General features: G+C 40.7%; 2 protein-coding genes across 2 annotated transcripts in view; one reads left to right on the forward strand and one right to left on the reverse strand.

Annotated features, from left to right (window-relative positions):
* Nucleotides 1–13,897, forward strand: part of GTF2F2 (general transcription factor IIF subunit 2) — a 195,387-nt gene that overhangs the window by 86,333 nt on the left and 95,157 nt on the right. The gene's annotated exons all lie outside the window — the stretch shown is intronic.
* KCTD4 (potassium channel tetramerization domain containing 4) lies at nt 2,115–2,894 on the reverse strand. Its single transcript, XM_075563637.1, has one exon. The coding sequence runs from the start codon at nt 2,892–2,894 to the stop codon at nt 2,115–2,117; it is 780 nt and encodes a 259-aa protein (XP_075419752.1).

Raw genomic sequence — 13,897 nt, forward strand, 5'->3', positions numbered from 1 at the left:
AGAGTAATCATTCAAGTTAATTTTTACCCCACTGTTAAAATTGCTTTAGGGCAATGTGAATCAGCAAAGCCTTAAGAAAGAATTAAATATATCCAGTGATTTTGTTGTTGTTGTTGTTGAGATGTACGTTTAAAACATTCAAACATTTCTTTAAATAGTGATTTTTAGTTATAATCATTTTGAGTAACGGTTAAATTGTCTTTCTGTGACTTGATGCGAAAACCTTATTGGTCATCCTTCTGAGAGATTTGTTCATTTATATCTCCTGGAAAGGATAGTGTCAAGACTATTTATACTATCTGAAAAATAAAATCTTGTTAGAGAAAAACCTTGCTTTGACATGCAATCACTACCATATTTTTCACGAACAAAATCCAAATGCCAAGGAAAAGCCACCTCTGCAAAGCTTGAGAGGCTCACACAGACACACTTTAATTGCCATGACTGCTAAAATACACTTACCCTCCCTCCATATTCATATCCCTTTAAATCTGAATTGAGTCATTTGGAAGTAAAGTACTTAAGAGATAATATGATGTTTTAAAAGACATGTTTTTTTTGTTTTGGTATGCATAGAAGACTGTAGAGTTAGTGTGGTTTTTTTAAGTACGTTGTAAAAGATATCTTTTTTACACAAGTAGATTTTTAAAGGTTTCTTGACAGAGTGTCCAAACAAGACCTCTTAGCTGTTGTACCTGGAAATCAAGTATAAGTCTGGGAATGCATTGCTAGTTTTACAAGTTTAATCTAAGCTTTTACGCATAATGAAACTGTTGACATATGTGCTCATTAAAACCAGATAAACCCAGTCAAGATTTTTAGAAATCCTCTGTGGATGTTTATGAAAATTAAGATAACAATCTTAATGGATTTGGTTTAAAGAAACACATTTAGAATTTGTTCCTAGAAACCAAAGTGGCATGGTGTAGTTATTTCTGGAGTCAGAAAAAAGTATGCTTAAATTCCAAGCTAAGTTACTGGATTAGTTCCTTGAGACAGTAATACATAAAACTTAATCAGCTGGGCGGCAAGGGGAAAGCTGCTTCTTTAGCATAAAGAACTTAAAACTTAAGGAGTCTGAGATTTTGTATCAAGGTAGATATTAAAGAGAATCAATGAAGGTTTTTTATAAGAATGTTATTTAGTGGTATTTGTTTAATATTTTGACCTTGGAAAAACCACCAGATCTTCAGGGTGATTCTGCAAACCAGCTCCTTCATTACCCTCCAATACTCCACAGAGACTAAGGGACCGTGCTATGTGGGAGCTCACCCTGCAATGAAATGGGTCTGCTGATGTTGCCCACTTCTCAGACGGGCCCGTCTCCCCTAGCCTGTGGTCCGTGCACATCATACTGTGTGAGATCATCAAGTGGCACTCGTCGTTCTTCAAGCTGGCACATTTAACTTCTTGTTAGAATTATTAGTTCAAGCAAAGAAGCTAGCATCACCTTTTTACCCCCTCTTTCCTTTATTGTCATCAAAATGTTTTCTAGGAATTGTTAGCAAAATATCAGTTGAGCTATAATTCTAATATGAAATACAAGAGAGAAGCTTTGGGTGCCTGCCATTAAAAATTAAACCAGTACCTTCCTACAGACTCATTTTGCTGCACTATAGCTTTGTTTTAATAAATCTGCACATGAACTCCCTCCCAGAGGCTAGCCATACCAATTCAGTTTCTTTTGATATTTGCCATAACTAGAAAGAATTGTAAATCTCACAGCCTCTTAAAATATTTTATTACCATTTACTTGCGTGCACGAGAGATAACATGTACATGCTAGATGGTGACGCTGCAAGTGCGAGACATTCTGATTGAAAGACAGTTTAAGGAGAGATAAACAGATAGCGAAAGCATTCAGTCTTTATTTACACTATGTAGGTCTCTGTGTTTTCATTTTAGGTGTAAGAGTCTCCTCAGCAGGAACACCCATAGAAGGACATGATTAGCGATAGAATTTACATACCGTTAGCTCACAGTAATTGATTAGCAGTCGGGCTAGGGCTCTGTAGTTCAGAGCCTGCTGGGCACGCTGTTTGGATGCCTTTGACGCTGCTGTTACCCGAAGCTTGCTGGCTGCATGCTTGTTGCTTTGTTCCAGACCCAGGTGATTACTTGATAAAATGAAGGGCATCGCTGTGAACAATTGACCCTTTGGAGCAATCCAGGCTGGTCAGCAGTCTAAAACCACACTTCAACGCCATCATTATAGCTTCAAACTTAAGAGTTTCCAAGGTGCAGACAAAGGTGTTGTCTTCCTTTAGTACAAGTCGAGTGCCATTTTCAGACTTTATGAAGTATTTAAATTGAATAATATTAGATGATATTGAAAACTCCTCAGGAAATCCATCCAGCCTGCTTTTGGATACCAGCACGATGCGAGATTTTATTTTTGATATGAAGTCAGGAGCATTACAGAAGATTCTCAGTCCTTGAGAGCGGTCGTGGTTGTCTGTTATTTCCAAGAACGTGGTCTCTCTGGGTGTTAGCTGTTCTTTTTCCCACCTGGATTTCACTTCTTCTGCCAGTCCTTTGAGCTGGAAGAACTCGGCTTCCTGTGCTAGAAGTTGGTTTTCTCGAAACCCTTCAGGCAGCAAAAGTTCTCCATTTCGTAGGAAGTTTAGGACGTGCCTGAAGAGGAGCCCATCTCTGTCTATGAAATAATGACCGTCCGCGTCAAACGGGCAGAGGATTTTTCCATTCGCTATCCCTTCAAGGAACGTGTCTGGGTACTTGGTCAGGGTTTGCTTTTGGGTGATGTATAAATACCCACCAACGTTGAGGGTCAGCACGGTAGATTTCCAGTTCTGTCCGTGGTCAGCCTCTTCCGTGCTGTTGTGTTTCCCTTCACAGTCCTTTTCTTTTTCTCTCCTGTTTATTTTACGCTCCATTTTCTGAAGATGCTGCTGCAGCTTGTTCCTCTTGCTTTGAGATTTTTGAAAAAGAAACACTACCACACAGCACGCCTTTATTCAGCCCAGCCTGGTGATGGAATGGGAAGGCTGGCAGCCTCGCCTGCGCTGTCAGCTGGCTTTGCAGTAGGTGGCGTGTCAGCTATGCAAGCAGGCGCTTTCTGGAGTAAGACGAAAAGATCATTTGCATTTAACTGTATCAGGGAAGGGGTTTGTTGTGAAAGGCTTTTCACATACAGTCTTTCACATTTGTAAGTTACTCAGACTAAATGGAATGGCTTCTTGCCGGCTAAGCTAGCTGTTCAAGATGTTTCATTCTCCAGCTAAACTGATAACCTGAATATCTTTCATGTTATCGTTTAAACAGGAAGGCTTAATACTGAACAATATTGTAATCTGTGAGAAAATAGTGTATATTTAAATAGTATCTTTTTTAAAAGTAAATCATAAATAGATTACCTGAGGAGAAAGGAACTAGGGCTGTAGGCTTGTCTTCCCTGTGGAAAATCACACGTTGCGTAGTGGTGTAGGCATTTTTGAGAAGCAAATAAGTATTTAAACCTGGCACAACACTTAAATCTAATTGGATTTGCCTGTGATTCTGATTTTAGGCTCTTCAGTAAATGTGGAAAAGATTTCTTAGGTTCTTTAACAATAGGTTCTTTTATTGTTTCTTTCAATGCTATTTTTTTTTAAGGCAGGAAGGCATTGCAGTAATCATTTACTTTTTTGGTCAAGATTTCTGATGGGAAAAGTGTAGACACAAGCCATTCTCGTGTAATTCTGCACCTGCTTTGTTGCTACACAAAGACTTGGACTGTTGCAGAAGCTCCAGGGCGAGAGCGAGCAGAAGAGACAGAGCTGAGGGTCTCAGCACTGAGTGTGGACTCGTCTCCCAGTAGTGTGGTTAGTGCCCCACTCTCTTCTCTGCTTGAAATGTTCGCAAATGGGTAGAGAAAAAACAGAAGCTTTTAAAAAGCAAAAACAACCTGAGCGTTGGAACCGTTGGAGGGCGGTGCCCTCCTCCTCTCTAACACGTCTTCCATGACTTTTACTTCGAGAATTTAAAGGCCAAGCAGCAAAAAATGTGGACGCTATCTCCCCACACTAGTATTGTACAAGTGTAGCTGTTCAAGTATCCTGAGGAAATGCATTGTGTTTTAAATTGTACTTCAGGTTTTACATTAAGTTGATTTATATTTCTGTATCATCAAAAGTATTTTTTAATTATTCACCTCCATGTTGCTAGAAATATTGGGATAACTTTCTGAAAAGATCTGCCTTTCATTTTCTTTAAATAATGTTAGATTTTTCTTCAAACATAAAACCCCCTTTGTAAGTAGAGTTGATTCCCACCCTTGGGAACCCTGCAGGGCAGAGTGGAGCTGGCTCAGAGGTTCCAAGGCAGCGGTCTTTATGGAAGCCGGCTGCCTCCTCTTTCTCCAGTGTGCTGCCTTTGCTTGGCAGCTGGCCAGCCATTTAGAGTACAGCATCACCACGCATCCTGAGATTTTGCTGAGAAGCCATGAAATGCAGCCTCCTCATGATACCAAAGTTAAAAATCGCAGTCCAGAGAATGTTTAGTGTTGCGCCCAGAACTGTACGGCTTATTAATGACAAAGCCAACACGCAGACTGAAGCTTTCTCTTGGTCCCACATGATGTAGAAGTCTGCTCTTACATTCTAACAGTTTCATGCATGTCTTTGATTTATTTGCAACCAAACCTTTACTATAGCTATAACATAAAAATAATATTGGCAATGCTCATGAAATTCTAACATTCCCAATCCAAGTTTAGTCAACTGCACGTGAGTAGTACCATAGAGAAGGGAAATGAGCTGGGTCACAGCAATTCCATCTGTAAATCACCCATCAGAATTAGTGCGGCGTAACGGATAGTGATGCTGACCACGCTGTCGTTTCCTTGGTATGTTTATGTGATGGACTTGAGCATAGCATACTGCTGCAGTTCTTGCTGACAGACAGATGGACGCCTTCTTGTGGAATCCTCAACCTGAGTACTGCTAGAGGGGTGGAAAGGGAGGCCCTGCTATAGGCGGGACAACAGGCCAGTGCAGCCATCATTCTGGAGCCACCAGATCCTCCGTCACTCACTCATGTCTACCTTCTGCTGCCCCGTTTTCACAATGGCTGAGTGTGTTCTTGGTTTCTGACACTTTACCAGGACAGACCCTGAGTCACCCTATCACATCCCTTTAACTCTTGTTTACTTTCTCTCACTTTGGACTTCACTGGGTAGCCTTGGCCTGTGCACACCTGCCACATAGGTTTGTTTGACTCTTGTGACCTGGAAGCATTCATGTTGCTGAAGCCTCATGATTGTGCTTGACTGTGCATTTGTGTGAACCTCTGGTTCCCAACTTGCAGTCTTAGAAAGAAGGAGAGCTTTCTTATCCCCGTTACAACACGAGGATGGCAGCGCATGGGAATTGCAGGTGTTCACGGAGCATTGTTGCCAGTGTGAGGCCCTGTGGCGTGAGGTGCCATCGGGTCAGTGCTGACTCTTAGCCACCCGTGTGGCAGAGGAGAGTTGCCCCAGGGTTTCTTGGTGGTAATGTTTGCAGCAGCAGTGCTCCAGGTCTTTCTCCCGTGGTGTGGCTTGTGGGTGCAAATCAGCCTCTCTGTTTGTAGCCCCAGACTTCACCATGGCGCCCCCAGGACTCCTTTAACACAGCCCCAAAACTATAAAAGATGGTGCCTGAGTACCTAGACCAGGAGAGACCCTATTTCTCTGTCTCACTGCAGATACAAGCTTGCAAAGGATGAGCTCCTCTGTGTCGTCCCTGTGACCACCGACTTCAGGACTGCCCACCTTTGTCAGCAGAAAGAGAAGGGCTGGTCATTAGAATTAGATCACTCTATGTTAACCCCCAAACAAAGAAAATGTCAAATTCGATTCCCACTATCGTGACCCTGTAGGACAGGGTGGAACTACCCTTGTGGGTTTCTGAGATGGTAACTTTTTACAGGAGTGGGAGAAAGCATCATCTTTCTCTTAAGGAGGAGTACCTGGTGGTTTGAAACTGCTGACCTGGCCACCAGCAGCCCAATGAGTAACCAGTGCTCCATCTGTAATTAGGCATTGAACAAGGACTCTTCAGCCAACTGAGAATCTAAACAATGCTATTGTCAAGTTCATGACTGAGTATATTTTATAGGTAATTAGATCCAGTGCCCCAGATCCTGGCAAAACCTTTCCCTGTGAGGTAATGCCACCCTCTGCAATAAGGAGAATTTCTTCCAGGCCAGTGGAAGATGTCTCCATCTTTTTACCAACCTCTGATGGGAAGTGAGGTCATTACCCTGTTTATATACCAGTGATGATTCCAATGACTTTCCCATGGGAAAGAAGTGGAGCACCTTTTGTGGTTGGGAAATGAAACAGGTCATTGGGCAGACCTCTCGTCTGTGAATTCACGCACTTCTTGGCTAGGAAAGGGGTCTTGGAGCTACCTTTAATCAGAATGCAGTGCTCTCTACCCACAGGCTCCACCCTCTGCTGAATCTCTCTGTTGGTTTTCATCTCTTGGTGTCTATGCTGTTCTTTTGACATGATCCTGTATTTCTACCCTGGACTTCCACATGTTTTTTCAAGTTTCTCTTGTCTGTATCTTTCCTCCTCATTTGCACGTGATGCCCATTTACCTGATATCATGATGATATATTATTTATTACCTGTTCCATTTCTGAAAATTGACTAATCTTTAGCCACCTGAAATTTATGCCCTCATGATTCCTCTTTGCCTTGACCCAAACTAACACAGCCTCCCTATACTTTTCACAAAACTAGTTTCTCTGTTTTAGTCTATGGCGTACTTTGTCGCCAATACCACCTCTCCACACATACCACAAAACCTAACTCCTTGCTGTTGACCCTGTTCCCACTTGTGTGTTTAGTGTAGAACTCCATAGGGTTTTCAATGGCTCCAGTCAAGCAGATCAATCAAGACTTTCTTCTGAGGCCCTTCCGGTGGGTTTGAACCTCCAACCTTTCAGATAGTAGCAGAACTTTTAACCATTTGCATCACCCATGACTTCTGTTACGTCCTAACCCTTGTGTTAATAGTGTTGAACAATCGTTTTGATGTTGAGCTGTGAATATTTTATTGTAGTTTCTTTTACATGTTAAAAAGTAAATTACACAGTATAGTACGTTGACACGTTTTTACGATTGACGTTGGTTGTTCTTTCATGTTAACCTAGTTGTATCAGAATGTCAAAACTAGTTTTATTTTGAAATGTTATGATTCTCTGTTTCATGTGATACCTGGTCCTGGTACTATACTAACACTACATTTCAGCAACCTTAACTGATTGACTAGTGTCTCACAAACAAGGAAGCGAGGTTGAATCTCCTTACAGTTCACTGCACATGACTCTTCATGTGACTATGGAATTCCAGCCAGGTGACTATCTTTATAAACATTTTACAGTGCTTAATTAAATTGTCTTTGCTACTTTCCCAGATATCTAGCTCTATTTGGAGAATAGAAAAGAATAAAGCAAAAAGAGCACAAATCAAGAAAAGGAGGGGGGGTGGCGTTCAAGTAAAATTCCATTCTGCATATTATTTTCTGTTCACTATAGAGGTAATCTTGAAAATAATCATATTAACTCATACTTTATATATACTGGAGCAAAAGAATGTTTCAGGGAAAGTTACATTTTATTGTTTTATAAGCAGAAATCATACCTTACTTTTCAAAATGAGTTTTCTTAAAGTGTGTCTGATGCATTTTTCTTCACTGGAAATTTTACTGTAACCTGATGAGCAAAGCACTTTTATGGGCCATCAAATGAGCTTTGAAATTACATTGCTGTACGTAGCTTATATTTATAGTGTTATTTGGCAAAATAGAATTTTAGCTTCTCTTTGGGAAGAAGTTTATAAAACTACCTGCAAAAAACAACAACAAAAAACTACCTGCAATCTTAAAATGAGGAGCATGGCTTTGCAAATGCCCCTGTAAAGTAGTATTGTTCTGAATATCAGTGACCACATAGAAGCTCTGCCTCTAGGTGTTGTCCCTACCCCTGTCCGTCCTGCTGTCCTTTTCTCATGTTTCTCCAGTGGTGGGTAGGCTGGAGAGGTGTGATGGGGTGGGTGAAGGTGTGACTAATACGATGGGATATAATGGTTCAAAGGAACAAATGCAATTACTTTACCTACAGAGGAGATGGAGTGTAAATGAAAAGATGGAACATGCTGTCATTGCAAGTTTTCTGCATTTGACAATTTTGAAAGTGTATCTTAAAAGTCTTTGGCATGTCGCAGCTTATTGGATAGCTTCGCTTTCCTAGGAGCACGTAGAATAGTAGCAAATATAATTAGTGGTGTCTTAGATGGAAAGGAAGGAGAGAGGAGTGGAAAAGCGGGTAGGTAGTTGGGGTGGGTGGATGGATAAGCTCCCAACAGTGGCTTTTAGAATATACTAGAATCATATTTACTGATTATGAAAATACCATTATCTTTTCTCCACCAAAATTAAAGCAAAAGTCCTGGCAGTGGACCCAGAGTATTAGCACTTTGAAATAAACTGCCCAAGTGGTCTGATGATCAACCAGAATTGAAGGACCACTGTTTTAAAGAAACTGATTAGGACAACTCAGAAGCTTTCATCTCAAAGTTGTTTTTAATGGAAGGAACATAATATCTTACTCTATGGTTGTGAGAATCACTCGATGTCAAAATACCTTGCATTGATAAAGAACTCTTATGTGGTCTGATAGAAGTAAGCATGGTAAAGAGAACAGGTGTCTCTGAGATGAAATCACTGACACCTTGAATCATACTCCATTGATTTAAAAACCTGTGTCATCAGGTTGTCTCTACATGTTTCCTTCCTCACTGTATTGCAGTTTCCGAAGCTCAGGCCTCGTTCTCTCCCTGTGCCCTTCATCACACCCAGCACCGCGTTGACTGCTCTTAGACTGTAGTACATGTCTGTCGTGGAGATTTCATCTTTTCTGGACGGTTTTGGTTCTTGTCTGTTTAATCATGTTTGCTGCTATTCTTAAATTTGTTTTTCCAATTCCAAGTGCAGCAGAAAATGGTGAATAGCATCTTCATTTGAGACTCTCTGACCAAAACTATTGTAGAACTGGATTTTCTTGTCCCCTTTCCTTTATTTTATAACATAGCATGACTCATTTCATTTCTTGTAAAGCCAAGTTTTACTAGGGTACTCCCCCAAAAAACATTTTTGATTTCTCAAATCTATGTATTTAAATTGTTTTACAAAACCACTTCATCACTTTCAAAGTACTCTCTATTAGACTCATTCCATTTGTCAAATCTGCTATTCCATTCTGGGAAACATTTTTCAGACTCATCTCTTTGGATGGCTGACGGCACCTCCTTTGTTTTTTTCTTCCCTCTTCTATGTTGTCAAATTGCTGTCCTTTCAAGTCCCTCTTCATTCGCAGAAACAAAAAGAAGTTGCACAGACTGAGGTCTGATGAGTACGGTATGTGAGGCAAGAGAAGCATGCTGCTTTTTGGCCAAAATTAGTACACTGAGATGGCTACATGAGTAGCTGCATTATCGTGGTGGCAAAACCAGCCCCTAACTGCCACAAAGCAGGCTTTTTTTTTTTGGTCACGAACTGTTAGGCAATCTTTTCAGAACCTCTAAATAGGAAGTTGGATTAACAGTCTGACCTAGTGGAATGAACTTTAAATGGACTACAAGTGGACATTTTCTTCCGTTCAGGAAGTTGATGAATGTCCAGAATGAGGTTTGTCATTAATCCATATTTCACCTTTTTTTGAAACAAAAAAACCCTCTCCTATACTTGACCTTTTCCCATAGCACTGTCCTTGTGAGCTGTGCTCAACATCACAACCGTTTCTGTGGCATTTGACCCGAGCAGGAAACAATTTCTCAGCAGCACACTGTTCTCTTAAATCAGCCATCACAAAAAAAGAGACTCAAGCAAAATTGCTTTTACGAAAAAATTCACTGTGAGCAGAGAGAACCTTCCCAGGTGACGCCACTGTGTGCACTAACTCAGAGCGAGTCTCTGGATGCTTACCTAGCAGGAAAAAGGCATTTTATGACAGCTCCTCCCAGCAGAGCTTCCCCCCACCTTTTTTTGGGGGGGAGAAGTACTCCCTTGTATTATAGAGTTTTATTCAGGCTGTTTTTTAAAGCAACATTAGTAATAAGGATTATATTATTTTCTATAGCACAACACCTGTACTTAGGAAATTTTTATGTTGATTAATTGTGTGCCCCCCTCTAGGTGGATGAATATCAGAATTGTAGGTAAAGGGATATATTGGATGGTGTAAGATATGTAAAAATAATAATAATAGTATATAATAATTGTTCACGAGTGTGGTAGGGCGGGGAAGGGAGGGATTAAAGAGGAGTTGATATTGATGGGCTCAAGAAGAAAGTATTTTTAAATTGATGATGGTAACATCTGTACATGTTTGCTTCATATAATTTATTTATGGGTTGTTATAACATTTGTAATAACCCCCAAGAAAATGATTTATTGATTTTTAAAAATCGTGTGTGTGGTATAACAGGCAAAAAGGGTACTATAGTCTGAATACAGATGGTATGATAACTTAAGAGAAAACCCTGTAAACATTAAAGCATTATGTAAATAATTGTTTTTAAAACCTTTGCTGATTGACTAGATTACTCCTTTCATTAGGGCATCTGTAGACTGATGAGAACAATCCAAACACCTTCATACATTTAAAACCTTCCTCCTTTCTTGTTTGGACTTTACTCCCATCTAGTCTTCCTACTCCTGGCTGAGCCATCTTCTCGTTTAGATCCTCTAGGGATGCCATTCTTTGTACATGCTGCATCCTGTGTGTTTCATTCTTGGTGCAAGACTGGAGGGGCTAGCCTGTGGGCTCTCGTTCTTCCTCTTCTTACACTGAAATCTCTGTTCTCTCTTATTGCTGCATAGAAGACACCACTGGTCAAAAGAGATCATCTTACTTAGAGCCAAATCATATTTCAGTGTGCTCCTTATTAGGCATAGACATAAGAGAAAGATACTCTTATTGCTTTTAAAGGTGAAGAGAAAAGAGGGGAGAAGTTCAAGAGACGGACTATGGGCAAGAGGCGGAGATCTCTGTTTCTAGTTCCCTAGACTACTCAGATTATGGTTTCAATACTTGACTTAAAATTGTCAATTCCCAGTTTACTTATAATATATCTGTAGTTAGAAACATATTAAGTAAACAGATAGACCTCTTAGGAATATTTATAAGAGGATTGGTTTTCTTTCACGTAAAATTCAGATGCTAACTCTATAACTGACTGAAATCTGAACATGATCTTTGGAATTGCTGAAGATTAAATAGAGACCAGAGAATCAGTTCACAGATTTTAGTAAGAATCACTTTACACACACAGGGGGAAAAAAAAAAAGAGTCACCTTACAAAATAGCGATAACAACTCAGCTTAACTGGTTTGTTTAGCTAATAGGCCTCACTCTGAGAATCACAGGCAATAAATAAGTGAAATATATAAATATTTTAAGTGGGAAGAAAAGACTATTCAAAATCGCTTACCTTTGAAATGTACCAGCTCAGTGGTAATATTCCTTCAATCCTTCCTGAGAGGGTAGAGAAAGGAGTGATGTACGGAGTGGAAGTGTAGGCTTCAAAAGTCTCAAAGATCAGTCCAAAATCTTGATGAGTAACTAGCTCACTGGCCTGTGTTTTAGCTTGAGTTGCAAGGGCTCTTAAAGGCCTCTTGAGTTGCAAGTGTTCTAAGGGCCTCTGCATTCAGCTAATCCAGAGTGGCCTTGTGGAAATGAATGTCCATAACTTCCTGTTCGCATCACTCCCTAACATGCCTAATCTCATGACTTACATGCCTAATCTCATGATTTACATGCCAATGCTATTAACACTCTTCCTGGCTACTACTTTAAATTATTCAAACGAGGGATTCCCTTGCCTTGAGAAAACTACCAGTGGGTTATTTTGCTTCAATTCTTCAACATGCAGTATATCTTAAGTTGAGGTAATTAAGTTGGGGGGCCCAGTTTGGAGCAGATGTTTGTATATTTTCAAATCTTAGAGTACCTTCTAAATATTTTGTTACTGATCTTCCAAGAAGCAGTGTTTTTCTAATTTTTACTCAAAGGAAATTTGATACTTAGTTCTTTTAGAAGGTATCAGAGCAAATGGAATAGTCAAACATGCCAAGTTGGAAGGGAAAGACAATTTTGCTTTCTTTTCTTCTGGTTTTCCCTGTGTGTGTACAATAAGTGAATTAAAGAAGAAAATCGTGGGACATGAGAACGAGAAGAGACCTTAGAGATTCTAGGACCTTTAAGATACTGAAATCCAGACATGTGAGGTGATTTTTTCCAAAGAAACACTATTCTTCAGTAACAGAATCAGAACCAGAAGGCTTTCGTGTGTGTTGACTGTGCTTTGTGTATTTACCCTGTAAGTTTCTCTTGAAATATTTCTGGGGGTGGGTGCTTGGTTCACAGTGACTCTGTGTGCGGAGTAGAAGTCCTCCGAGGGCGTGCTAGGTTGTCGTCTGAATGGAAGCAGGCTGCTAGCTCTTCTTCCTGCGGAGCTGCTCTGGCTTCACACACCAACCTCTCAGTCAGCTGCCAGGAGCAAAACCATGTTCCCCAGGGAACAAGGGGCCAGAATAGAAATAAATAGCATGAAAGGAGGTGTGTGTTTATATTCTTTGGCAGCTAGTAGCAGAAACCAATAAATAAATCAGCCTTGCAATGAATTTTTTCAAAAGAGGTAGGGGGCAGTTTAGAAAGGACTTAGAGTAGATCTCGGAATCCACAGAAGAACGGTGAGAGCTGCTCCTCAGGCTTTCCGTGTCTGAGAGATGCTCCCTGTCTTCAGAGTGCTGCCGTGACCGTGTGCTCCCTGTGTTTTCCAGTGCTCCTTGTAGCTCAGCACCCCACTTCCAGAGCTGGGGAAGGGGTGCGCGGAAGCTGTTGATCAGGCCGTTGGGACCCCCTTTCATGGCATGCCTCCTCTCTTCCCTGTTGAAATCTTAGCCTTTTTCTAGGTCCATCTTGCACAGATACCATTTTCAAATTTTATTTTAACTTTCTCTTCAGAGCTCTTCTTGATCCCCAGCTAGACAGTCTCTTCTGTTTCTTCTTCTCTGTGATCCTAACACTCTTGTCTCTGTTTTATAACCCTTAATGTGCTCTGCTTACAATAGGCTCGCCCGTGACCGATTTGAAAGAACCAGTAGGCATCCAGTTAGATTAAACTAGGGATTCATGAAGAGTGATGCAGTGAGCTTTCCTACATATCTTAAGTATGTAAGAACAGCACTGCATCGCCAATGTACCTGTAGGACAGATGGGTATTTTCTCTGAGTCTGGGGTGTTCATTGAGCATCTGCTCGCGCTCCAGCATGCGCTCGTTCGCGCACTCTCTTTCTCTCTCCCTGAAGAATTAAATTCATAACTTGGTCTAGATTTTGAAATTTGGCTTCTCCTAAAGGAACAAGAATGTAGACATCATGAAACAGTTTGAACGCCTGGTCCTTTTATATTGCGTGCCTCTCCCCTGGTCTTTGACAATGTCTGATTTGTCTAAAATGACAATCGTGTTTGAAGAAGGAAAGAAGCATGGTTTAGGGGAGAAAATACAAGAACGAGCGTTTGTGAGGGGAATAAAGTATGAAGGCTTGGAAAAAGAGCAGGCAAGTCATGTCTAGAGGGCTGTGTTGTAAGTAAACTGGGGAGAAGGCAAGTGAACAGAGAGGTGAGGTTATTTAAGAACAGTCAATTGATGGAAAAATTCATGGCTGATGATTAAGACTTCCTTTCCCTTAAGAAGCATTTGAAAGTTATTTTCGGTTTGAAAAGGGGGTATGCTGGGCAGAAAGTTGTGGTATGGAAAAGTGATTTTCACTTCTTTGTGGCAATGACCTGGACTAGAGAGTTATGTTGGGTGGCAGCCCAGTTGAAATGAGCAGCGCTGTGGACG

This window comes from Tenrec ecaudatus, chromosome 11 (genome assembly GCF_050624435.1).
Source record: "Tenrec ecaudatus isolate mTenEca1 chromosome 11, mTenEca1.hap1, whole genome shotgun sequence".
NCBI lineage: Eukaryota > Metazoa > Chordata > Mammalia > Afrosoricida > Tenrecidae > Tenrec > Tenrec ecaudatus.